At 36.3% G+C, this 25,029-nt stretch overlaps 3 protein-coding genes across 7 annotated transcripts in view; 2 read left to right on the top strand and 1 right to left on the bottom strand.

Moving 5' to 3' along the window:
- RBM39 (RNA binding motif protein 39) overlaps window positions 1-3,677 on the top strand; it is a 48,572-nt gene extending 44,895 nt beyond the window's left edge. Inside the window, exon 19 of one of the 2 annotated variants that reach the window (XR_014491949.1) lies at window positions 3,077-3,677. The gene's annotated coding sequence lies outside the window, so the exon portion shown is untranslated. Of the gene's footprint in view, window positions 1-1,805; window positions 1,819-3,076 lie in introns of those variants that run through there. The other variant, XM_083358057.1, reaches the window with a different exon arrangement.
- ROMO1 (reactive oxygen species modulator 1) lies at window positions 1-5,809 on the bottom strand. Of its 2 annotated transcripts, none has more exons than XM_083358068.1 (3): window positions 5,601-5,809; window positions 665-795; window positions 1-221 (listed from the first exon to the last, which is right to left on the bottom strand). In XM_083358068.1, exons 2-3 carry the CDS (start codon window positions 793-795, stop codon window positions 113-115), a joined length of 240 nt encoding a protein of 79 aa, XP_083214194.1. In that variant the 5' UTR covers window positions 5,601-5,809; the 3' UTR covers window positions 1-112. The 2 variants fall into 2 exon arrangements, with proteins under 2 accessions (XP_083214194.1, XP_083214195.1); XM_083358069.1 differs by lacking the exon at window positions 5,601-5,809 and adding an exon at window positions 2,406-2,646.
- NFS1 (NFS1 cysteine desulfurase) lies at window positions 5,687-23,960 on the top strand. Of its 3 annotated transcripts, none has more exons than XM_083358062.1 (13): window positions 5,687-5,882; window positions 6,391-6,458; window positions 7,484-7,600; window positions 7,744-7,827; window positions 10,127-10,279; window positions 15,076-15,169; window positions 16,684-16,818; window positions 18,311-18,468; window positions 20,412-20,517; window positions 21,062-21,143; window positions 21,818-21,901; window positions 21,989-22,078; window positions 22,433-23,960. In XM_083358062.1, exons 1-13 carry the CDS (start codon window positions 5,789-5,791, stop codon window positions 22,494-22,496), a joined length of 1,329 nt encoding a protein of 442 aa, XP_083214188.1. In that variant the 5' UTR covers window positions 5,687-5,788; the 3' UTR covers window positions 22,497-23,960. The 3 variants fall into 3 exon arrangements, with proteins under 3 accessions (XP_083214188.1, XP_083214189.1, XP_083214190.1); XM_083358063.1 differs by having other exon boundaries at window positions 16,723-16,818; XM_083358064.1 differs by lacking the exon at window positions 10,127-10,279.
- Window positions 23,961-25,029: the final 1,069 nt, after the last annotated feature.

The following is a 25,029-nucleotide window of genomic DNA, read 5'->3' on the forward strand; positions in this document are numbered from 1 at the left end:
AAGGGCTGAGATATCTTTATCTTATTCCTGGTACAAAGTTTTATTTTACATAACAGGATCTGGACTAACGGGCATTAGTCTTCATGGTAAAAAAGAATAAAAGAAATTCAAGTTAACAGCGGATTCCCATGCCAATAGCCATAAAAGTCCCAAATGTTCCACCACTCTGCATCATGGTTTTGCCAATGCCACCCATCAGTTCTCGTCCTCTCATGCCAATCCTAAAAAAGAAATAATATTGAACAGAAAGTTATTTTTCAAAATAAGTAAAAAAATCATCAATAGAAGATAAAAAGTGTCAGGATAAAGAACACCAAAGTTGCTTGCTGGATGTGGATGTTTGCTTCCTCCCTAATCAAAACATAGTTTCAAGGACAGACCACAGACAACCAAACTCTACAAATTATGTTTTTCATGATTTCCTTTAGTCATTATATTCACTACTTCATAAACATAATGAGACCTGGATTTAGGAGTATTTAGTAAGTCTTAAAAAGTACATCCAAATATTCTACAAACCTTAATGTCAAGTTTAAGATATTAAGTTATTAATATACTATTAATATACCTATTGTACTAAGCTGGCAGCTTTGTTTGCCATAAAGAAGATTCAGTGTGTCATAATTACACTACATCAAACTATGGAATTTTGCCTCCAACATACCTGACACAAGAAAACGTGCCAAACAGTGCACCTGCTGCCATGCCAACAGCGAAGCCCATCATAAAGCCCATTTTTACTCTGTCAAAACAACTCGGCTGGGACTGGCCATATGATCCCACTGTCACAGGCATCTAGGAAGAAAATTGAGCACAAATGTAATAAGTATTGCTTCTAAACACTAAGAGAATCCCATTTTCAATTTGAAAGAATATTTGTATTGCTAACAATATTTGAAGCATGTTAAAATCATCAGTGATCTATTTAATGAGAATTTTAGCTAGATCTTTATAATTTAAGCCTCATATTTCTCATAAAAATACACAAATATGCAAGGCTATATCCATCAGACCTTCACAACAAATCATTGTGGATAGGCCACAATTTCTAATAAAATACTGTAAATGGTTGCCTAGAACCAGAAATAAATAGCTATTTCTTGTGGTTTATAAAATAGTGCACAAATATGTGCCAAAATAAATACAGATATAAAAATTAAGTTATATGTCCCAATCATGATTAATGAAATTTGGAAGTTAACCTTTGGAAATCTAGGAATGTCAATAATCAACTAAACATTTTCAGCATGCTAATCAATCCTTTGCTGAACTGTTTATCCTTAATTTATTCAGCATGATTTTCAAGATGTGTTTTAGATAAAAGCCAATTTTGGCTTCTCTATGGACATCAAGGACAATATCATGCATAGCTACTCTGTGAATTTTTTCCAAAATATTTTGGTTTAGGATTGTAAAACATTAAGGTTGCACGTGATCATTGGAAAAAAAAACACTTCCAAAATAATAACTTGGAGGACTAGTGCAGAGGGTAGTACTCAGTCAACCTTGGCCAATTTCAAAAAGCTGTTTTTGCTGTGAGCCTCAGAGAATCTCGTATAATTAAAATTAGTACAATATGAATAAGGAGAAGCATAGAAACTGCAAATCACATTCATATTTTTGCCAAAATTGCACGAAGTCCCTAGAATCAAATTAAATTCAGGAAAGATTTTAAGAACATAAAAACTTGTTAAATTGGATCAACAGTTAATCAAATCTAACGTTTTCCCCAGTAAACAATGAGATGCAGGAAGCTTAATAATAATGCTAGAATAAGCTAATCTTCATTCATCTCTCCCTAGCAGCTGATAATCGAGACATATCTCAGTCTAAGGTAAAGAGCCATTTTGGTATACTGGTAAAAGCATTAAGCTAGAAACTAGGAGATATGAGTTTTAGTCTGGCCTTGGGTACAAAGCCAGCTGGGTGAGTGACTTTGGGACAATCATTACCTAGCAAATAGGTAATGGAAAACCATTTCCAAAATCTTGCCAAGAAAATTGCAGGTACTTGTTCAGGTAATTATTAGCAGTTAACACTGACTTGAAGGCAAAAAACAAAAGACAGTAATAAGGCAGCCATCAAAATTACAAAGTACAAGCTATTTACAGTCTGTTCCTCCATGAATTTGTACTGTCCCATTAAAGCAGACTAAACCAGTGTTAAAATGATACTCCATATCAAGAGAATGTGGAACAGTTAGCCAAAAAAACCCCCAAACAATCTCAGTCCTGGGAGAGTATGAGAAACAAACTCAAAATAACTTATTCATAGACTCTTCATAGACTCTTAGTGACTCCTTTCCTGATTATCTGTAGGATAATAAGTATGATAATAAGGAGATAAACAAGAATATGGAAACACACATATCCCAGTTATGCTGGATCTCTAGCAACCTTTGATACCTTTCATTATGGTATCTTCTGCACCGACTGTGAAGATTGAGAATAAGAAACTCTCTTCCAAAGGTGCTTTTTCAAGAGGAACTGGACTTTGTTTTTCTTTGAAGATGTTTCACTTCTCATCCGAGAAGCTTCTTCAGCTCTGAAAGAAAGGATTTATATTCCTTGCGGACAGTTGGTCGTTTGCATTCTTTTAGAGTCGTTGATGCTACTTGGGGGTTTGTCGGTATCCTGAGTCACCTAAATAGTGTGAATGGATGTGGAGCCCTTTAGACACTGCTGAAAGGACTGTGTTGTGGAACTGTGCTTTCTGCAGGTTGTTTTCTGCCCTGTGTCCCTTCACTGTTGAACACAGGCGCAAGCTCTTGGGGATGATTCTGTATTGTCTGCATCTCAAACTGAAGTGCAAATGGTTTCTGTAGTCTGCAATTTTTCTGGAAATCAGTTCATACTCTGTACCATTCGAAGGGCATTTATCCCAAAGTGCATAGCTAAATGTCTATGTAGATTCTCAGTCACCCAAATCATGGCTGTCCCAAAAGTGCTTTTTCAAGAGGTAACTGGACTGTTTTTCTTTTAAGAAATTTCCAGAAAAATTGCAGACTACAGGGTATGTTTAAACTATCCCAGTTTAACAACCACTGCTTTAATGACTCACCTATAACACTTTGCAGTTGGATTATAGAAAGAAGCTCTACATGGGGCTGCCCTTGAAGACCATTCAGAAGCTTCAAATGGTGTAGTATGCAATTGGCATGGCTAATAATTCTCACGTAAAGTCACTACTATGGGAGTTACATTGCTGCCAGTTAGCTCCTGAGTGAAATTCAAGCTGCTGTTTCCTTACATGGGTCATGTCCAGGTACCTCTATGACTGCATTCTCTGAGTGGAACCTGTTAATCAAGACTTGCTGAGAATCCCAGTACTGAGGGAATCCATGTTCAGAGACTTTGGGTTCAAGTCTGCTCAATGAATCCCCTTTGGAGCAGTTTTTTTGGATTGTACTTGTGTCAGACGCTGTCAGCAGCCTATCTTCATCTTCTTTGAAGCTTGTTAGCAACTGCCATAACTGGATGGAGGGGGCACTTGAGAGGGGAAGATTGCTGGAGGTGTGAATCTTGTGGGAAACTGGGGAGTATGGACACTTGACAGGAACCAGAGGTGTTAAACTGAGTCATCTTCCTCCCTTCAAAGGCACTGGCCCTGGGAAAGGAATTTGTTGGGGGGAGGGTTTGGGACATTGGAGATGGCTTTCAAAACATGATTTTCGTGTGGTTTTTCTTCAGAGCTTGCCTTGATCACACTACACTCAACATCCCTAGTAAAAATACCGTTTTTCTAACACCTATGGAGTTAAGGGATCATTCCTAGGGAGCAAGTCGGGGCCAGGCTGACAGAAGCACTGAGGCCCTTCGGGTTGAAAGGATTAGCTAGTGACATCACCATTGCCCAGGAAGACGCCCAGTTGGGGGCTCCTTTCACATCCCAGGCAGGAGCTAGAGTGGATGACAGGAACTCAATCCCACCCCATGACAGCACTCTGGTCTCAAACGTAGGCTTGCTAACCTCCAACCCAGCATCCTAACCATGCAAGCTCCATGCTCCCTTTGGAGCAATTTACTCTCAGATATACACCTCGGCTCTTTTATGACTCATGGACTTTATGATTCATGGACTTCAACTCCCAGAATTAGCTGACTCAGGAATTCTGGGAGTTGAAGTCCATGAGTCATAAAAGAGCTGAGGTTGCCTACCCCTGACCTAGTAGATGACTGAGGAATGGCAATTGTTGTCCCTATCTTCAAAAAGAAGAAAAAGGAGGATCCAGGGATCACAGATTCAACACTGACATCAATAAAGGGGAAGACTCTTAGAGAATGGTTTTCAATTCTGGGAATCATGTTATAGGAAGGATTTATAAACTCAAAGAATGATTTGGGGATTAGAAATTAAGACCTATTTAGAAAGATTAAAGGAACAAAGTATGTTTAGGTCTTGAGAAAGCACAACTGAAGGAAAGTAGATCAAGACCTATTCCCTTTTTTTCCCAAGGCACAGAACTTGGAACAATCAATCTAAATTGCAGGAAAATGGTTTCCACTTAAACACTAACAGAAATTACCTAAAAGTAAAAACAGTTCAACAGTGAAACCAATTATCCAGAAAAGTAGTATCTGCTTCACTAGATATATATTTAAAAAGAGGACTAAAGATAATCTTTCAAAGATACTTTAATACGTATTTCTGCGGATTGAACTTGATGCTATAAATGACCCCTTCCAGCAGATCTGTTTAGCAAAAATAAATTAAAAACTTTAAGCAGCTTCTAAATAAAGAGATTAACACATTTTTAATATTTGTTGGAATGCAAATACTAGTAAACTGATTCAGGGAGCCTAATTTAATTATTTTAATTTACTATCTCCAACATTCAGATATGTGTTTTAAATCTGCAGATGTGACACTGATATGCAGGATTAAACAATTTATAAGATAGTGATACAACCTACTGTATAATTACATTGATATTTGTACATATTATGAACATCAAATTTGTTCTTAAGTTTATATTCAGTCCATAAACAAGCAAATTTCTTTTCTCAGGAAAAATTATCAACTTCCAAACCTCTACTTTTAAAAGGGACAGTGAATAATTGCTAGGGAAAGAAAGCAAGATGCACTACAATGGCCTACCACATTTCTGCTAAGTAGCCATACATCTTGAGGTTTTAACATATTATGAACCTGTCTTTTTTCCGTATTCTTTCACTGTGAATTCCTGAACTGCTATGTCTTAAAAGTGATTGGGTTACTTATAGTAAGCCACGACCATACATATATAAGTGACCGCCGAGACGTATAGAAAACACTAAGATATAACTATGGCTGAGTTCATAAAGCATTAAGGCCGAACTAAGTAAAGAACCTGATGCGTATTTAGGCCAACACAGCTAAGGCACTGGTAGCTGCGACTTCACATTATTGTGTATACAACAATATTAAATTTATATGCCGCCCGGCTCCTAGCGTTTTTGGTCGCTCTAAGCTTTAATTAAGCTTGGTAAAATAAACAAATACATTTAAAAGGCCTCTCCTCAGAAACGGGGGCAAAAAAAAAATCAACCCGGAAGCGCTTCAAACGTTGAGCCGCCTGATATAAAATCCTAGGCCCAGTTATAGGCGAGGCCGTCTCTCACCTCGACCCCTGAGAAGTCTCTCCAACGACGATCTCTTACCGTTCGGTCTGCTTCCGGCTCAGTCTGATGACGAAACAGGAAACAACCTCAGACTAGGGTGAAAGGTTAATTGTAGGCGCTGCTGAGCTTTGAAGCTGCGTTGTGTTATAGTTAAGGAGCGTACAGGGGGAAAAAACCGAGAAGAGGGGATGATGTTGATATTACGGCCGACGGCATTGTGGATCTCGAAAGGGCGGGTGGTTTTCCAAGGAAGGAAGTTTTCGGGGCTTGTGCACCAACAAGGTAAACTCACTTCTTTTGAAGGGCTGACCTGACTGGAATTCAGCAGATCTGGGTTTGAAGTAGCAAAGTTTTAACCTGCTTTTAATGTGTTTTAATTTATTTGTGGGCATCTTGTTTAATCTTTTTTAATTTTTGTATTTTGTCTTTTAATATGTATTGCCCTGTTCACCGCCCTGAGTCCTTCGGGAGAAGGGCGGTATACAAGTTAAATAAATAAATAAATAAATAAATAAAATATAGGCATCTTCTTTCTCAGATTTAATGATATCTGCCTGCTGTGCGGCGTTTTCCTCTGTTCTGTTGGCTAAGCTATCCCCTGCAAGGATAAAGTTAAAAAGATATGACACTCGCAGGGTGTGACGTTTGAGCAGCACTCTTGCATTTTGGAGGCAGGTTCTCATACAGTGAGAAGCTTAAGAAGTTGGAGTTCAGAATCGTTTCCACTCTCGTTCCCCCCCCCCCCATTTCAAAGGGCATTTCTTAAGGTTGTTTTGTTGTCTTTTGCTAGGTAAAGGCCATGTTGATGAATCTTTACTCCGACCACTATATATGGATGCCCAAGCAACTACCCCTCTGGTATGTCAACTAAATTCTGGTTTGGGATTTTGTTCTTTACTAATGGAAAAATAAAAGTAACCTGTATTTGCAGGATGTCTCATTGCATTCAAATGTTCTTTAGGAATAGACACTATTCTCATATTTTTATCCAAGAGTTTAATATGGATTATGTAAGAATCTCCCTTTATTCTTTTACACAAAGGCAACTCTGTGAGGTAGTTTGGATTTGGCTATCCCAAAATCAACAGAGTTTCCATTGCTATAAATGGCCTTGAATCTGAAGGTCCTTGTACAGGATTTTTATCACTATGTTGCACTGGCTATTTGGTGGCTTCCATATGTTTTATACAAAAATTATCATCACAAATCAGGGTGGTGAGGTTAATAGTTGTAATCCAAAATATCTGGAGGTCTCCAAGTAGCCTACTCTGATTCGTAATGTTTGATTCCTACACTCATCTACAAATATTATATATCAAAGCTGAATTCAAAGAGGAAAAATGATTTGGAGCACAGAGACTACTAATATTACATCTGTCAGAAACTTCTTAAACAAGCTATATTCTCATATGAGAAAGTCAGTTTGGTGTAATGATCAAGTTAGAAATAGGGAGGTCATGAATTCTAGTCTAGTATGGGCAGAACGCCAACTGGATAATGTTGGGTTAGTCACTTTTTCACAGTCATAGGAAGGAGACAATGAGAAATCACTTTTGAAAAACCTTGCAAAAAAACCCTGCAGGGACTTGTCCAGGCAATTTCTGAGAATCAGTGATTGAGTGGAAGAAAAAAACACCCTAGTCCTATAAAAGGACATGCTTGATTTAAGGAGAGACTGACAGATGCAATACCCATATCCCATGCAGTCTCAAAATCTTTTCCCTTTTGAATTAGGATTATTACACTGTCCTTTTATATATGCATCTATATGCACTTACGTGTTGCATCTCTGTTAAAAGAACTGGATATATTCCTGACATTCATGGGAATCAAATAAGAGCAAAAACAAAGTAAAATGGCTTGCTTTATATCTTATGTTCTAGGACCCAAGGGTTTTGGATACCATGCTGCCTTATCTTGTGCATTATTATGGCAACCCACACTCTAGAACTCATGCATATGGTTGGGAAAGTGAAACTGCAATGGAAAAAGCCAGACAGGTGAGAATATTTTGTTCTTAAAATTAAATAATACATCTGTTTCTACTGTATTGTTAAGCAGTTTTGTTCTGAAAAATGTCACAGATTTTTTCCAAACAATTCTGTTCTAATTTACATTTGTGCATTCCTTTTTTCCCCTCCAGCAAGTTGCATCATTAATAGGAGCAGATCCTCGCGAAATTATTTTTACTAGTGGGGCCACAGAATCAAACAATATAGCAATTAAGGTAAATTTATGTATGTGTATATGTATGTATGTATGTATGTAACTCTGGGCGGCTTTCAGTTACACCTAAGTTAAAACATAAAAAGTCAAAATCAAACCTTAAAACCAAAAACACATGGGGAGGATGGGGTGTAGTGGGGGAAGGGAGGTGGGATTTGTTATTACTCAATCAACCACCTCCATTGCGCTGGTTCCTCCCTGGAGCCCCAAGCCAACTGGCAAATCCAATACAGTGCAGTATTAATTGAAAATGTTATAAAAATAGTAATTTCTCAATACTATGAGAATTAAACAATTGCTCTGTTTCCCTTTAGTTCTAAGGAGGACATGTATTTGAATAAAGCAATAGCAACTAATGACATACCCATATATCTTTTTTCTCGACTATAAATAAATAGGTACTCCGGCTTGAACTGTACATATAGAAAAGATGGGATAAAAGTCTAAAAAATATTTTTTTCTTTTTTCAGCAAAAAGAATGGGTTTGCAGTCACTAATAAATGTAATAATCTTTTCTCTAAACAACATCTTTTGGAATGGAAGCATACTTTATAGTTGATGTTGCTGATATTATACCTACTAATTCAAAAATCTCTATTTGAACTGTTATAGCATTTTGTGTCATTTTATAAATTCCTGTAATAACTAAAAACCAAAGGTAATTTTTCACTTTTTTCCCCTTTTCTGCCTCAAATCTTTAGTTCCCTCTAGTGTCCAATTTTTGAAATCATAGTCTCAGATACACATTATGCCTTAGGATAGTAAATAAACAATTTCTGAAAGTGTTTAGAAACTGAAGTTAGTAAGCTTGGTGTTCAAAAAACTCAGCTGCAGCTGATGCCTTTATCTCCCAGAGTTGTAATCCACAGGAGACCACTTGCCTGCACCTTATCACAGGGAGCAGCCTTCCAGAGAACCTGTGGGCAATCTCCCCTCCTCTCCTTGTCTGGACAGGTTCCGAAGAACTGGTCTAATTGCCAGTTCAGGTTTTAACACAATTGTTGTTTCTGCTCTTTCCAAAATATATTTAGTTTGCCTGGAAGTTGTTTTTTTTGTAGATGAAATATTCTGTGATTCATTTAACTATTCCTCATATGGCTTCATTTCCAGGCCTTTCATCATCTTGCTAGCCTTCCTATGAACTTGTTCTAATTTGTCACTATCAAATTAGTCACTATCATTTTTAAACTGTGATGCCCAGAATGATCACAGATACTCTCTGTCATCTGAATTCTGTGAGCTTATTATGTCTCAACATAGCATTTGTTTTATTAATGCTATCTGATGTTTAACTTATGGTTAGCAAAAATACCCAGCATCCCTTTACATATATACTATCTAGCCAGTATCATCTTGTACTTGTGCCTTGTATTTTTCTTGCCCAGATACAATGTGTTACGTGTCTCCCTGTTAAATTTCATCCTCTTAATTCCATACATTACTCAGATCTATCTGTATCTTCTTTTAATCTTCTCTCTTTCATTTAAATTATTAGCCATTCCCTTGATTCATCTACAAACTTTATAAGTTTCCCCTTTGTAAGCTCCTCTTCTCTCAGCTAAATCATTGATAAATCATTGATACTAGAGACACTCAGTGGCTGAATTGAAGCTATTAATGAACTCCATTAATAAGTACTCTGGGTATGATCACTGCAGCTAACTGCAAGTACATCTAACAGTATTATCATCTTGCCTGTATTTTACCATCTTGTTAAGGATTATCATGAGGCACTATGTCAAAGACTTTACTAAGGTTCAGGTTTACTGTGTCTGTGGCATTCCTCCGATTTACGTAGCACGTACCTCTGTTAAAAAAAAGTTAAACTGCATGATTTATTTGTGACAAACCTATGCTGAGGCTTAATCATTGTTTGCCTCTCCAAGTGTTCATAGACTCATTATCTGTTCAAAAACCTTGCCCAATATAGATACCATACTAACAGACCTGTAATTTTCCTGGTGATCCTTCTTGTTGAAGATGGGGATAACATTTGCTCTCCTCCAATATTTTGCTTGACTAAATTAAAGCCAAAATCATAATGTTATACTTGAAATTATACTGAGTGTAATTTCTTCCATATACGTGCAGAACTGTAGCATGCATATTTCATTAGAAACAAACCTTATTAATGCCAATAGGATTTATTTCTGAATAGGCAATTTCAAACTTTTGGTGACAGTTGGCTGAAGCCTTAAGGAAAATGAAAATTTTACATTTCTAATTTAATATTCAGGAAAACTATCACTTGTCATCACTTTTGATCAAAATCTTGTTTTTTTCTTGTATCAATTTAAAAGGGTGTTGGAAGATTTTATAAATCCAGAAAGAAACATATAATTACAACACAAACTGAGCACAAATGTGTGCTAGATTCTTGTCGTGCGCTAGAAGCTGAGGGCTTTCGAATCACCTACTTGCCTGTAAAGAAAAATGGCCTTATAGATATAAAGGTAAATGATTTACTTTCAAATATTTGTACATCTGAAGAATAGAGTGCTGTTTCAGTTTTTTGCTGTCCTCATTAGCCTTAGTATAGCTTGCTGCAGAGAATTTCCTCAATAAAAACAAACAAAATGTTTGTAAGGTAGAAAGTTGGAACTGATGTTCAGGCTGTTAATCATTTCCAGTAGATCTAAATACATTAATAAATGCCATTTAAAACATAGTAAGCTTGTTCTCACATTGAAGTAATTTGATTAAATGGTCATAGTTTACTTGTCAAGGTGCAATTCTAAGAATACTAAGACCATACAGTACTCAATTTAATGGAACTATTGAGTGTGCATACATAGGATTGTATCAAATAACATTCGTTTGTTTGTTAAAACTTGCTGCTTTTTTACCTCAACAAGAATTTTGACCCTGGGATTCCATTTAAAGATAAAAATTATAAAGTCACCATAATTTTAGAGTAGGGAAAGCTTGAAGAAAATAGCTTCTTGACCTGTTTCCATATCCTTACCAGTTAGCCATAGGAGATCTATATATTTTATTTGTATAACAAAGTAATATTCTGCATGTATCGGTATGTATATTTCTATTGTCTTGTCTCTGTATTTGTGTATTTGCACCCTAGGAGGCATTGGGAAGTCTACATATGCTCTGTTCTAAGTCATATGACTAGGAGGGAAGGCGGTTAGAATAGCAGTCACCAACCTTCTGAGCCACTGCACAAATACCTCTCCCATAGGAATACATTGGGGTTTTTTTTTTCCTAGCCTCCAACCTAATCCAGTCATTTTCAGATTTTGTCTACTGTTTCCTACATACGAATCTTTACTCTATTTTGTTCAGCTTTCAGAGAGTTATCTTGCTGAAAGACATAGATCCTTTATGCAATTTATTTCCAGCTTTAAAAATTAACGTAATCAGGATTTGATGGGCTACAAGTGGTCTTATATATTAATACACAGATTTGTAGCCATCTTTTATCTTTTTAATATAATTCTGTGTAGCGTATGTTATGCTTCTAAAATAGTTGTTAACTGAACAAAATCCATAGAAGCAAAAGGTCTATCAAGCAGTAGAATATTGCAATGTGGGAAGAAATATTTTGTTTTATTTGATTTTAGACATTACTTGACCACTCAGGCAATGTATGACTAATTTCGTTTATATTGAGATTCATCAGGTATACCAACCATTACAGTTACTTTCTCTCTTGTGGAGTGGTGGAATTGTGGGGCCTGTATTATGAGGGCATGACATAAAATGATAGCGCTGTCTCTCTAATCTGAGAATACAAATAAGAAAGATAGGATATGTACAATGCATAATTTGTTTTCCTTGGATTGCCCAAGGCTATGGAAGGCTATATCAAACATGAACTGATAGGATGAACTTAGAATAAGCTATTTTAACATTTGAGTGGCCAGTTCTGATGATGATGATGTTGGAAGGAATTTTGGAGGTATTCTAGTCTAACCCTCTGCTCAGGCAGAAAACCCTATACCATTTCAGACAAATTGCTGTCCAGTCTCTTCTTAAAAACATCCAGTGTTGGAGGTTTCACAGCTTCTGGAGGCAGGTTGTTCCACTGATTAATTGTTCTAACTCTCAGGAAATTTCTCCTTAGTTCTAGGTTGTTTTTCTCTTTGATTAGTTTCCATCCATTGCTTCTTTTCCTGCCTTCAGGTGCTTTGCAGAATAGCTAGACTCCTTCTTTCTGGCAAGCCTGAGATATTGGAACACTGCTATCATGTCACCCTAGTCCTTCTCTTTATAAAACTAAACATACTCAATTCCAGCAACCGTTCCTTATATGTTTTAGCCTCCAGTCCTCTAATCATCTTTGTTGCTCTTCTCTGTACTGTTTCTAGAGTCTCAGCATGTTTTTTACATCATGGTGACCAAAAATGGATGCAGTATTCCAGGTGTGGCCTTACCAAGGCATTGTAAAGTGGTATTAACACTTCACATGATCTTGATTCTATCCCTGTTAATGCAGCCTAGCACTGTGTTGGCTTTTTTGGCAGCTGCAGCAAACTGCTGGCTCATATTTAAATGATTGTCCACTAGGACTCCGAGATCCCTCTCACAGTTACTACTATTGAGCAAGGTACCACCTATATTGTACCTGTGCATTTGGTTTTTCTTGCCTAAATGTAGAACCTTACTTTTTTCACCATTGAATTTCATTTTGTTAGATAGCACCAGATGTTCAAGTCTCAAGATCCTTCTGTATCTTAAGCCTATCTTCTGGAGTGTTGGCTATTCCTGCCAGCTTGGTGTCATCTCCAAATTTGTTGAGTTCCCCATCTGTCCCCTCATCCAAATCATTGATGAAGATGTTGAAGAGCACTGGGCCCACTACACACTTCCCTCCATGTAGATGCAGTTCCATTGAGGACCACATGCTCAGTACGGACTGTCAGCCAGCTATGAATCCATCTGGTGGTGATGCTGTCTAACCCACATTTTTCTATCTTACAAAGTAATAGGTTGTAATCTACTTTATCAAATGCCTTACTGAAGTCCAAGTAAATTATATCCACAGCATTCCTCTGGTCTACTAATTTTGTCACTTGGTTAGAGAATGCAATAAGATTTGTCTGGCCTTGTCTGTTTTTGACAAATCCATGTTGGCTTTTGGTAATGACTTTGTTTGCCTCTAGGTGTTCACTGATTTGTTGCTTGATTATCTTTTTCCAGAATCTTCCCAGGTATTGAGGTCAGGCTGATAGGTCTGTAGTTTCCTGGATCTATTTTTCCCCTTTTTTAAAGATGGGAACTACATCAGCTCTTTTCCAGTCCTCTGGTAGTTCCACACTGCTCCAGGAACTCTGAAAAATATAGTTCAGTGGTTCTGAGATCACATCTGTCAGTTCCTTACACCTTGGGGTGTAATCCAACTGGTCCTGGTGATTTGAACTCATCAAGGGTGGACAGGTGCTCACTTACCATTTTCTTGCCTACCTTAACTTATGTTTCTAATTGTTTTTTACAAGACTGCTTTTGATAGGTGGGACTGTTTTTTCCTTTTGTGTAAAAACAGATGCAAAAGATGAGTTAAGTAGTTCTGCTTTCTCCCTGTTGCTTGTCACCTTCTTGCTACTTTCTCCCATGAATGGACCAATCATTTCCTCAATCTTTTTCTTGTTTTGTACATGTTGAAAGAAGCTTTTTTTGTTATTTTTGACTTTGGTCGCAAACCTTAGTTCATTTTCAGCCTTAGCTTTCCTCACTTCATCTTTTCAGGCTTGGGCTATTTGCTGATATTCTGCCTTAGCTATGTGCCCCTCTTTCTACTTTTTATACTTGTCCTTTTTGACTTTCAATTTATCAGAGAGTTCCTTATGCAGCCATGCTGGTTTCTTTTCAGAGCTGTTATTTTTCTTCTTAGTTGGTATTGTGCTAAACTGGTCTTTTATAATCTCACTTTTCAAAATTTCCCAAGCTTCTTGGGTTGTTTGCCCCTTGAGGATTCTCATCCCTGGAATTCTTCCCAAGCTCTAAGTTGATTGAAATTAGCTCTCTTAAAATGCAGGACTCTAGTTTGACTGTGTTCTATTGCTTGTGCTTGCATAATGTTGAATTCCAATATTGCATCATCACTCCCCCTCAAGATTCCTGTGGCTTCAACACCTTCTATCATTTCATCCCTGTTAGTGAGAATTAAGTCCAATATGGCTGATCCCCTAGTTCCCTTCTCTACGTTTTGGGAGACAAAGTTGTCTGCTAGGTTTGTCAGGAATTGTTTGATCTTCCACTTTGTGCAGAGTTCGTCTCCCAGTTGATGTCAGGGTAATTAAAGTTCTGCATTACTATTGTGATGTGCTTCCTACACACCTTAGTTAACTGACTAGCAAAAGGTTTATCTATTTCCTCTGCTTGGTTGGGTGGCCCATAGTATACACCTATGGCAATGTCATTTCCCCCCCTTTTATATTTACCTAAATGCATTCAAGACAGTTTTCATCAGTTGTGCTCTATTTCTGTAGAGATGTAGTTATTTCTTATATAGAGAGCAACTCCACCTCCTCTTTTATTTGGTCTGTTTCTTTTAAATAATTTAAATCCCTCTAGCTGTGTGTTCCAGTTGTGGGTTTCATCCCACCAAGTTTCTGTAATGGCAACAATATCATATCTGCCCTCATTTACCTGAATTTCTAATTCACCCTGTTTATTGCTCATACTCTGTGCATTTGTGTATAGACATTTGAGTCCTTTATATGACTGACCCTGTGTTTACTTTCTACAGAACCTGTGTGGTGCCTGAGTTCCCCTATTTTCTTACCAACTGTTTAATTAGTGCACTTGGTGTGACATTCACTATTTAAAAGATTGATTTTGCTTGACAGCAAGGCTGATATTCTTATCTGCATACACATCTATGTTACATGCACTGAGAACCATATAATTTTTAGATTACCGAGGACAGGAATGTTCTGTATCAATTAACTCACTATCCCCATTGTTCAGTTTAAATATTTCTCTAGAAAATCTGTGAATTTATTGGCAAGTAACTCAGTCCCTTTCTTTGATGGATGCAAACCATCTCTTTTGTACACTTTTTCATTGGACCAGCTGCACACATTGTGATTAATGTAACCAAAGCCTTCACCTTTACACCACTCCTTTAGCCATATATTGAATTCTGCTATATGCTGGCCTTTTCCATTTTGTTCCTTATACACTGGTAAAACCTCTGAAAAAGTAAGCCTACATCCCATTATATTTCACCTGTTTTGAACTTGAACTGGTTTGTATATATGTAATTATTTCCCTCTTTTATGATTTTTACCAGGAACTGAAAAATGCAATACAACCTGATACAAGTCTAGTGTCAATAATGACTGTGAATAATGAAATAGGAGTGAAACAACCAATTAGTGATATAGGTACGTAGACATGAATTGTGATCTGTGCTCCAAATAATGGCCTGTGTAAAACAATGGAAGACTCATCATATATAGGCTAACCTGGATTAATTGGTTAAAACTAGTCACAATTTTATTACATATTACAGACACAGTAGGTAGTCATTGATTTACAACAGCAAAAGGGATTGGAATTTTTGTCCTTAAATAATGCAGTCACAAAGCATGACCAAATCACTTAGCAGCAACAATCCATGCAGCCCTACTTAATCCCGTGGCCATTAGCTAAGGCAACTTCTGGCCAGCTTCTCACAACGAAATCAGCAGGGAAACAAGCAGGAAATAGCATGTTTAGGCAGCTGGCCAGGTGGCAGGTAAGTGGGTGCTGCTGGGTAGGGAAGGAGATAGGGGCTGCAAAGGTGCAAGGGAGGCTTGGCAAGGCTTGGGGAAGATACATAAAGTTGCAAGGGAAATGCAGTGAGGATTGGGGAGCGTGCAAGGGAAATGCAGTGAGGATTGGGGAGCGTGCAAGGGAGATGCAACAAGAGTTGGAGAGAGTGCACAGGGATGTGTGAGGTATGAGGAAGGCACAAAGAGGGTCATGAAGGATGCACAGGAGTATGTAAGTGGCTTGCACAGTACAAGCACAGAGAAGTTGAGTGAGTGGCATGGTGGGGAGATTTACCCTAACAACTTGCGATCTACCTGGCTTCCCCATTTACTTTCTGGGAGTGACTTTCCCCATAGACAGGGAAAGGTTGCAAATGGGCATCACATGATAACAGGACCCTGCAACTGGTCATAAGTGCAAGCTGGTTGCCAAGCATCCATATCATAATCATGTGTCTATGGGAATGCTGGAATGGCTGGAATTCTGAGGATTGATCATAACCACCATTGTAACTTTGAACATTGCTCAATGAATGGTGACAAGTTGACCATCAAACTGTATCAGTTTATTGCCTCCAGCTTCTGTCATGAATTCTGCCACTAAGTAAAATTTGTCTATAGCCTTACTGTCTAGTGCAGGGGTGTCAAACTGCCGGCCCGCGGGCTGGATGCGTCACGATGAAACTGCGCCCATCCCATTGCCGGCAATGGGGAAAAAGCTCTGATACGTCGCGCGATGTCATGTGACGTTGCGAGTTTGACATGTCTGCTCTAGTGGCTGACTTCTCTATATAATACAAGAAAGAGTTTGAGGTTTGTGAACTCTAGGTAGGAGAAGTTAACTTAGAAACAACCAGGGGATATTTCTTTTTTTCCTTTTTTTGGTAGCCTTTTTTCTTCCAGGGCAGATGCTAAACACAACATTGAAGAAAGTGAATTAGTTAGTGAGCTGCCTACCTCCCTATATTAGAGACAAACACTTCCTATAAATCTGAATCAAGGAGTTATATAAGGAAAAAAACAATTCTTTTGATTAATCCTCAAAATTATCCTTTGAAGATAAAATATTTTTTATACTTAAAATACTTATTTTAAGATGACAGAAATAACTATACTGTGGTGTGTGTTGTTTTTTTTAATTCCAGGTGACATTTGCAGTTCCAATAAAGTTTTTTTCCATACAGATGCTGCACAGGCAGTTGGAAAAATCCCTTTGGATGTCAGTGATATGAAAATTGATTTAATGAGCATAAGTGGCCATAAAATTTATGGTCCCAAAGGTATTAATATTTTGTGAGTCACTGTATTTAAGCAAGAAAGAGTCATTATTGCATGAATGTTTTAATTGCTGAACTGTACTTCATTGTAGTTTCCCTAAGATTATGGAGTGATAAATACTGAAGTAAGAGCTTATTATTCTTTATTTACTTTTTTATAAATATTTAAAGACTTCTTTTGAAAAAGACAATCACATACTGAGGCATTATTTTAATTGAATTGCAGGATTTTCTTTGTTATAATACTTAAGCTTTTTATGCAGGAAAAGTTTGTAAATATTTTAAAATTATGTGGAAGCATTATTTATTTTAAGATAGTATTGATCCAATTATTCTGTATAATCTAGGAAGTATTTAGATTTTCAGCTCTTTTGGCTGCATCAATGCCTTAGTATTTAGCAATGTCTGAAAGTTAAATAATTGAAACATATTGCCACTTTATAAACATAACCTGTCCCTATGGTAATTAAATTGAAACTTCTAAAGATTTTTTGTCTCCTCTGTAATTTTGGGTGTTAATTTCCCCCACTGATTTGTAGCCATGAAATTCAGTGTGGAGTGGCTATACAGTAAAGTCAGTTTGTTAGAACTCTGATTCGCATTTGATTGTAAATGAATTTCTTCTAAGCAGTACAGTATTTCTGCAACAAGCATAGCTTGATCTTCTGCATTATGGTCTTGTTATACAAGTAGTCCTCAACTGATAGCAGTTCATTTAACAACTGTTCAAAGTTACAATTTTCACGACCATTGCAGCATTCCTGAATTTGAGTATTTGTCTGAAATGGTATAGGGTTTCCTGCCTAAGCAGGGGCTTGGAGTAGAAGACCTCCAAGGTCTATTCCATTCCATTCCAATGGTCACATGATCAAAATTCAAATGCTTGGCAACTAACTCATATTTATGACAGTTGCAGTGTCTCATGATCATGTGATCACCTTTTGCAACCTTCTGACAAGCAAAGTCAATGGGAAAGCCAGATTCACTTAACAACTAGCTTACTAATTGAATTACTGCAGTGATTCACTTAACAACTGTGGTAGGAAAGGTCGTAAAATTGGGTAAAATTCACTTAAATATTTCCCTTAGCAACAGACATTTTAGGCTCAATTGTGGTTGTAAGTCGAGGACTGTATTAAGAGAATAAAGCTTTCTAAATCAGGGTAACAGTTCGAATTCGGAAGTTGTGTTAGTCTGCTTATTCACATATATTATATCAGACGGGCTTTTCTTTTTCCACTCCTTTTTTCTTTTCCTTTTTTTTCTTTTCTTTCCAATCATGCACAGAATTATAAGCACTTCAGCCTTTGATTTCGCATGGATTGATGGAGTAATACACTTGACTTTTAGATTTCTGACACTGTTTAGAAAAAAGTCTGCTAGCTAGAGATGGAATTGCTAAGTAGAATTAAGAATCCTGATTAAAAATTATATTTTGCGCATTTGTAAGCCTCTGAAATATTTTGAAATGAACAAAATTATTTGTTTGTATGAGGGGTTGGTGCAATTTATGTCCGGCGGCGACCAAGAGTAAGAGTGGAACCTATACAGAGTGGAGGAGGTCAAGAGCGAGGATTACGTTCTGGAACTGTGCCAACTCCATTAGTAGTTGGGCTTGGGGCAGCTTGTGAATTGGCACAGCAAGAAATGGAGGTAAAAACTGTGATTCAATTTCTCTGTACAGGTAGTCCTTGACTTACAACTAGTCACTTACCATTTGAAGTTACAACCTACCCAAAGAAAAGGACTTATGACCCATATCCAACATTCCAACGGTCCCGCCCCCCATGATCACATGATCACACTTTGGGCAGCAACATGGCTGCATTTACAGCTATTTGCAGTGTACTTCTGGCTTTCAGCAAAACTGTGTCCATAGCAAGCAATGGGTTCACATTTACGATTGCCACATTCACTTAATGACTGCTGCAAAAAAGTTGTAAACTCAGGCCAGTCATGTGACTGACCCATTTTATGACCATCATGACATACAATCATAATGAGCAAGTTCCACTATGGTTGTATGTTGAAGACTACCTGCGTAGTCTATCCACAACATATTTAGGACTGTTTCTGTTTTTGACATATTCTTAGCATGATGATTTAAATTGAATGTCTACAATATTGTTACCAGCATATAGTGAACTAAAATTGGATTTAATATGTCTTTTACCTATTGAATTATTTTGATCTATTTTTCACTCTTAGCGTTTTTTTAAAAAAATGTGCAGTGCAATTTGTTTTAGTAATAAGTAAAATTCAGTTATTTGTTGAACTGTCTTAATTTGTTTAATGTATCTATTATATGTCTTGTGACCCCTCCCATTTTAGTTCACAGGCCTTTTCTTATGAGTCTCAGTATTGGTACTGGTAAGAAAAGAGGTTTGGCAGTTTTTGTAATCACCAGTATTGAGCAAATTCTATTGGATTTCTTCTTCCTTTTTTTATAAGTGTCTCTGTTTTGCTTACATAGCAGCTCTAAATAAATCAACATTTATATTTACATTGCCCTTTGGGTAGTCTTTATTATGCAGAAGCAAACGGCATACAGGTAGTCCTCAGTTAACAACCAATCATTCAGTGACCATTGAAAGTTATGGCACTGTCGAATGAGTGGTACAACCAGTCCTTGGAGTTGTGGCCAGTGTGGCAACCCTGTGGTGACGCAATCCCGATTCGGATGCTTGGTATTTGACTAGCCCTTAACAACAATTGCAGCATCCTATAAAGTCAAGGGGGAAACCGGCAGATAATGTTGCAATTTGCTCCCACTCCTATCACATTTTCTCAAGGATGCCCACTTTGGAATATGAGATTCTGGGGATCTTGTACTCTGTAGCATCTGCCTGTCCAGAGCATCCCTTGCTTATCCTCCACCCAGTGGGGTTCATGCTGGGCCATAGCACCTACCTGTGCACTTATCCACACTATAGCATGCACATCCCTGCCAACCACAATTGTGCCAGGCTACAGCACCTACCTGCCCATCCATACTCTGTAGAACTCATCCACCCACCCATTGATCTGCTTGCAAACCACCTAAGGAATGGCTTGTGACTGGGACCTGCAACTTCTTGTCAGCTTTTCCATTTACTTTTTATGTTGGAAGCTAGCAGAAAGTCACAATTTGTGGTCATGTGAAATATTTAATTGATTGTTTATATGCTACTCATTTTACTATCAAGCAACTCTGGGAAGTATATACATTTAATAAAGAAAGAAAGAATGACCCATAACCCTTGTTTAACAGTAGCAACTGAGAATTGCTATCACTATGTGATGCAGTGACATACTTCATGCTTTATAACTGAATTGCTTAGTGAAAGAAATTCCAATCCCAATTATTGTCATTTAGCAAGGAGTATAGTAAAGTAATATTACAATAATAACAAAACTTTTATGATTAATGTGTATGAATTTGGATGAAGAAATGTATGTGTTGTTATTTCTAAGTTTTGATTGTGTCGGTGTGTTCTGTTTTCTAGTCCTGTTCATTAATAAAACTAGAAATGATTAATGAGGCAATTAGAGTAAACTGGTCAAAGTTCAAATCCAATGTGATAAATTACGGTAATTAGTTTTTGTTTCTTTTCTAGTATGACCATAAACGAATTAGCTTATTAGCTGATAGGCTAATCACAAAAATAATGTCAGAAATTCCTGATGTTGTAATGAATGGAGACCAAGTGCAACGTTATCCAGGTATATTTAGCAAAATGTTGACCTTTGTCATTATTCAGTTGTTGACTTTATATATAATTAGAAAATAGAATTAAATAACTCCAAGTGGTAATTTGTGGGATATTTGATATTGAAACATAATTCCGTAGTGATATTTTCTTTAATACTAACTAGCTGTTGCTCTGTAATGTCCAATGACGTATGGATTGCACGTCATTTTAATTGTTTTATATCTCCAAAAATTACTTTTAAATAGGGTGCTAGAATAACTCCAATGTGTGGAAATGAAGAGCAGAGAAAAATCCTCTTATAGTCAAGGAAAATCTTGTTTCTTTTTTCTGTGCCATCTTCCTTGCCATCTTCATAACTGATTGACTCTTAAGGGTCTTAACATGACAGCTGCAGCATAACAGATTGCTTGAATATATAAGCACATTAATTTTCATAGCTGCTGTATGGCACTTCAGAAGACATAAAAAATAAAATTCCTGTAAAGAACAATAGTTCTAAATACTGGAAGTTTAAGATTATTAAATAATCTGACCTTGCTGTGTTAACAATGCAGGCTGCATCAATTTATCATTTGCGTATGTGGAAGGGGAAAGCTTGCTGATGGCCCTGAAAGATGTGGCACTCTCTTCTGGAAGGTATAACTTTATATGTAAAATGGCACATGATTCAGCTTAATCTGTTTCTAGAGAAAAGACTGCTTGGAATTTCCAAAGAAATTGGAATTTTACAAGAAAATCAGAATAAGCATATAGCCTAAAAATCTAGGCTGCATCTGTATTCATTCTATTCAGAATCGTCTTCTTAATTATGAATGGCATTGACTGGCTTCCACTCATTTCACTTAAAAAATGATGTTAAGATTTCAGGTTTCTTTTTAAAAACTGTAGATATGTGCTAAACTGGAGAAACTAGCAATGAGGTTTTACTATTGAGAACGGAAACCATCAGCTAATTCTTTTTGCTTAAATCTTTTTTCTTCTCAATTATTTTAATAATTTGAATGTGCCAATGAATTCATGAGATACTTCCAATGATCCAATTCATGTGTAATGCTCTTGACTATATTGTTTTATATTTGGCTCTTTTTTCTTTTTTTCCATTCTCCATTCTTTCATTGATTTTGTAAAATAAATCCTTTTTTCAGAGAAACATGCCACTTTCATTAGGTTATCCAAAATAGTTTGATTAAAAGAAAGTTTTTTATTTGTTTATTAAAAGAAGGTATATTCAGAGTATACCTAACTGTAACCTGCCGCTTTCATGCCTACTCTTGCTTTGCATTAAAACAAGTATATTATTTTCTTCTTAGTGCTTGTACATCTGCATCTTTGGAACCGTCATATGTATTGCGTGCAATTGGAACAGATGAAGATTTGGCTCACTCATCCATAAGGTAAGGGTTATTTTGATAAAAGGAAAATTGTGTGTCATCTTTGTATATATGTTTTGTGCTTGATTTGTGTTTTACTTTTTATTTCAGATTTGGAATTGGACGTTTTACTACTGAAGAAGAAGTAGATTATACTGTAAATAAATGTATACAACATGTGAAAAGATTAAGAGAAATGAGGTAAATATTTTTTATTAAAAATAGCAGTTTTATGTGCTTAAAATTAAATTTAGATAAAAGATTATGAAGAGAAGATTATTTGTTATCTCCTTCAGTTGTGTCTGCTGTGAAATTACAAGATCTATATAGCTAATTTAAATGGCTGTTACCTAAGGCCTGTATGTATGCTTTGTCATTAGAATTATACTAATAGTATCACATGTAGTATTCAGATCTAACAAGGGTAACAATGTTTTGGATCTATCGCAGGTATCTTTGCTGTATCTGTCAGTAGCTGTAAAAAATATTATTTTTGTCTTTTAACAAATATTTATAGTTCTGAGGCACTGAAATTTAATTTTTCTTATTTTACAGCCCACTGTGGGAGATGGTACAGGATGGAATTGATTTGAAAAGCATTAAATGGACACAGCATTAAAATACTTATATATCAGACTGCATGGCTATGGATTAAATGTTTCTGCACATTCCTGAGAAAAAGTATATAGTTTCAAGTGTGCAATTCATGAGTAACCAGTCAAATGCTCTTTTTAAATACAGAGCCTGAAAACTAATTCTAAGGCAGAGTTTTGTTTTGTGCATAAACTTTCACATAAAGAAGTATACATGGACATAAAATATGCTGACACCAAAGAAATTGCGGTACTTTTAAGATGATCTTGTTGCAGCTTGGTATAATAAGACTTTTGAATTGTATCATTGTGGAAAAATGGTTGATTTTGTTTCTTCTGTAAGCATCATGAGGCTATTCTGAATGTATTTTATTAACATTACTTTTCAGAAATATACATTCAGGAATAATGTTTCTTATAGAAAGTTTACCTTACTAAATCCTACATTTTATGCTTACGCATTAGTGCTTGTTGTATAGCAGTGAGCATGCTAAGCTAAGTAAATCTATAGGTAGATTTTCCTATATAAAATTCAAGTGAAAGAATTAATGTTATGTATTTCATACAGTTATGTATTTCATGTAAAAGCTGCACAGATGCAATTTTTGTGCTTAAACAACTAATAGAAAAGAATATGGTATACAATAAGAATTTTTTTGTTGCATTTGTAGACCAAGAGAAAACATTCGATAGAGTTCATAGGAAACTTTTATGGCAAACACTGACCCAATATGGATAATGCAAAAGCTTATATAATGATTGCAGAAGTGTAGTCAAAACAAACCAAAGAACATCACAACCCTTCATATCCGGAGTAAAACAGGCATGTGTACTATCGCTACTATTGTTTATCACCTACATTGACAGCATAAGCAAAGAAGACAAACCCAAGAATGGAAATAATGTTAACAAACTACTCTGCAGACAATTAAGCATTGATAGCAAGTACATCTAAGAAATTGCAAGAACATCTTATGGCCATGAACCAAGAATGCCAGAGAAATAATACAAGAATCAGCAAAGAGAAAACAGAAGTAATGGCAGTTAAAGAAAAAAGTACGGTATATCCTAAACATAGTAATAGAAGGAACAAGCATAAAACATGTATCAAAGTTCAAATATCTAGAAACAACATTTACAGAAGATGGTAAAATGGACGAAAAGATTAACATAGGATGCAGTAAGGCAAACCCAAGTATTAGGACAGCTTGCTCCAGTCCTACAATATAAGGCAGTACCGATCAATACAAAGAAATATCTCATACAAAGCATATTCATCCTCACTCTATGTTACCAGCGCAAAGCATGGACACTTCCGACAAAACAAATGAAAGTTAGTCACCACGAAAGAGAAGGAGGAGGAGGAGTTCATGCAGTCAACATGTTGATTTTTAAAGGTAATATAACAGGGTGCTGGGTTAAAAGAACAAATTTGTTTGGAAATTGCCTGCTTTTGTTTTCTCATATTCATTAAAAATATTTGTTCCTTTTTGCTTGGCAAAGTGATGAGGCTAGTACCTCTCACATTCTGAGATTCTATTTGCCTTAGATTGAATCTTCTATTCTTCCTCCAATAATGCTGTTCCACACTATCTCTGGAAGCTGAAATATTCTAGCGACATGGATAGCAGTCATCCTAATTGCATTCCAGGATATTTTTATGGTGCCATTCAAGTTATTACATTCATGTTGTGACAGGGAAAAAAGAAATAGTGGATTAGTTTTATGGTCATGTTCTATCTGAAATATATTTAGCAAATAAGTATGATGTATTGCTTATGGTTGGAAATCGGAATGTCACAGATGAAATAGTAGGGAAGAAAAGCAATTGGACTGTATGGCCTAGCAAACAAAAATGAAGCAGAAAAATAACATCAGTTTCTGCTAATTGAATTATTCCTTCATTGCTAAGTTCTCAGGAGGAGATGCTAACCTTGAATTGGTATGTTGAAGGACACTAATGAAGAGATAATAACTGTTCAAAGATCAAATAAAGAATTTTGTACAGTAGAGAAATCAATATCTAAAAAAAATCTTAGAAGATATTGCTTATATACAAGAACCTTTGGTGTTAGGATATGAAATTAGATTAATATACTATTCATAAATTTAAAAGACCACAGAATTTGATGGAGTCTGTAGAAATATGACAAGAAAGAGAAGAATCAGAAAAAGATTCCAACCAAATTATATACCAAATCTGGAGAATGACAGTGACCCACAGATTGAAGAAGTCAATCTACATACCAATACCAAAGAAATATTTAATAAAGTATTCAAACTTATAAAATATTCTTAATTTCACATCCTAGGAAAACGATGGAATTACCCAATGCAGATTAGAGGACTACATGGTAGAGATGCCAAATGTTCAGGGACAAATGTTGAGGGACAAGATACATTATGCAGATGCATGCTAGACAATTGAGAAAACCAAAGAGTAGAGAAAAAAGAATGCCTTTGATTGTACTGACCATTTCAAGCTATAGATCATCCTTACGAAAATGAGAATTCCAAAATAGATCATTGTCCTCTTGTGAAATCTATATCCAGAATAGG

This window comes from Vipera ursinii (genome assembly GCF_947247035.1).
Source record: "Vipera ursinii genome assembly, chromosome: 3".
NCBI classification, from domain to species: domain Eukaryota; kingdom Metazoa; phylum Chordata; class Lepidosauria; order Squamata; family Viperidae; genus Vipera; species Vipera ursinii.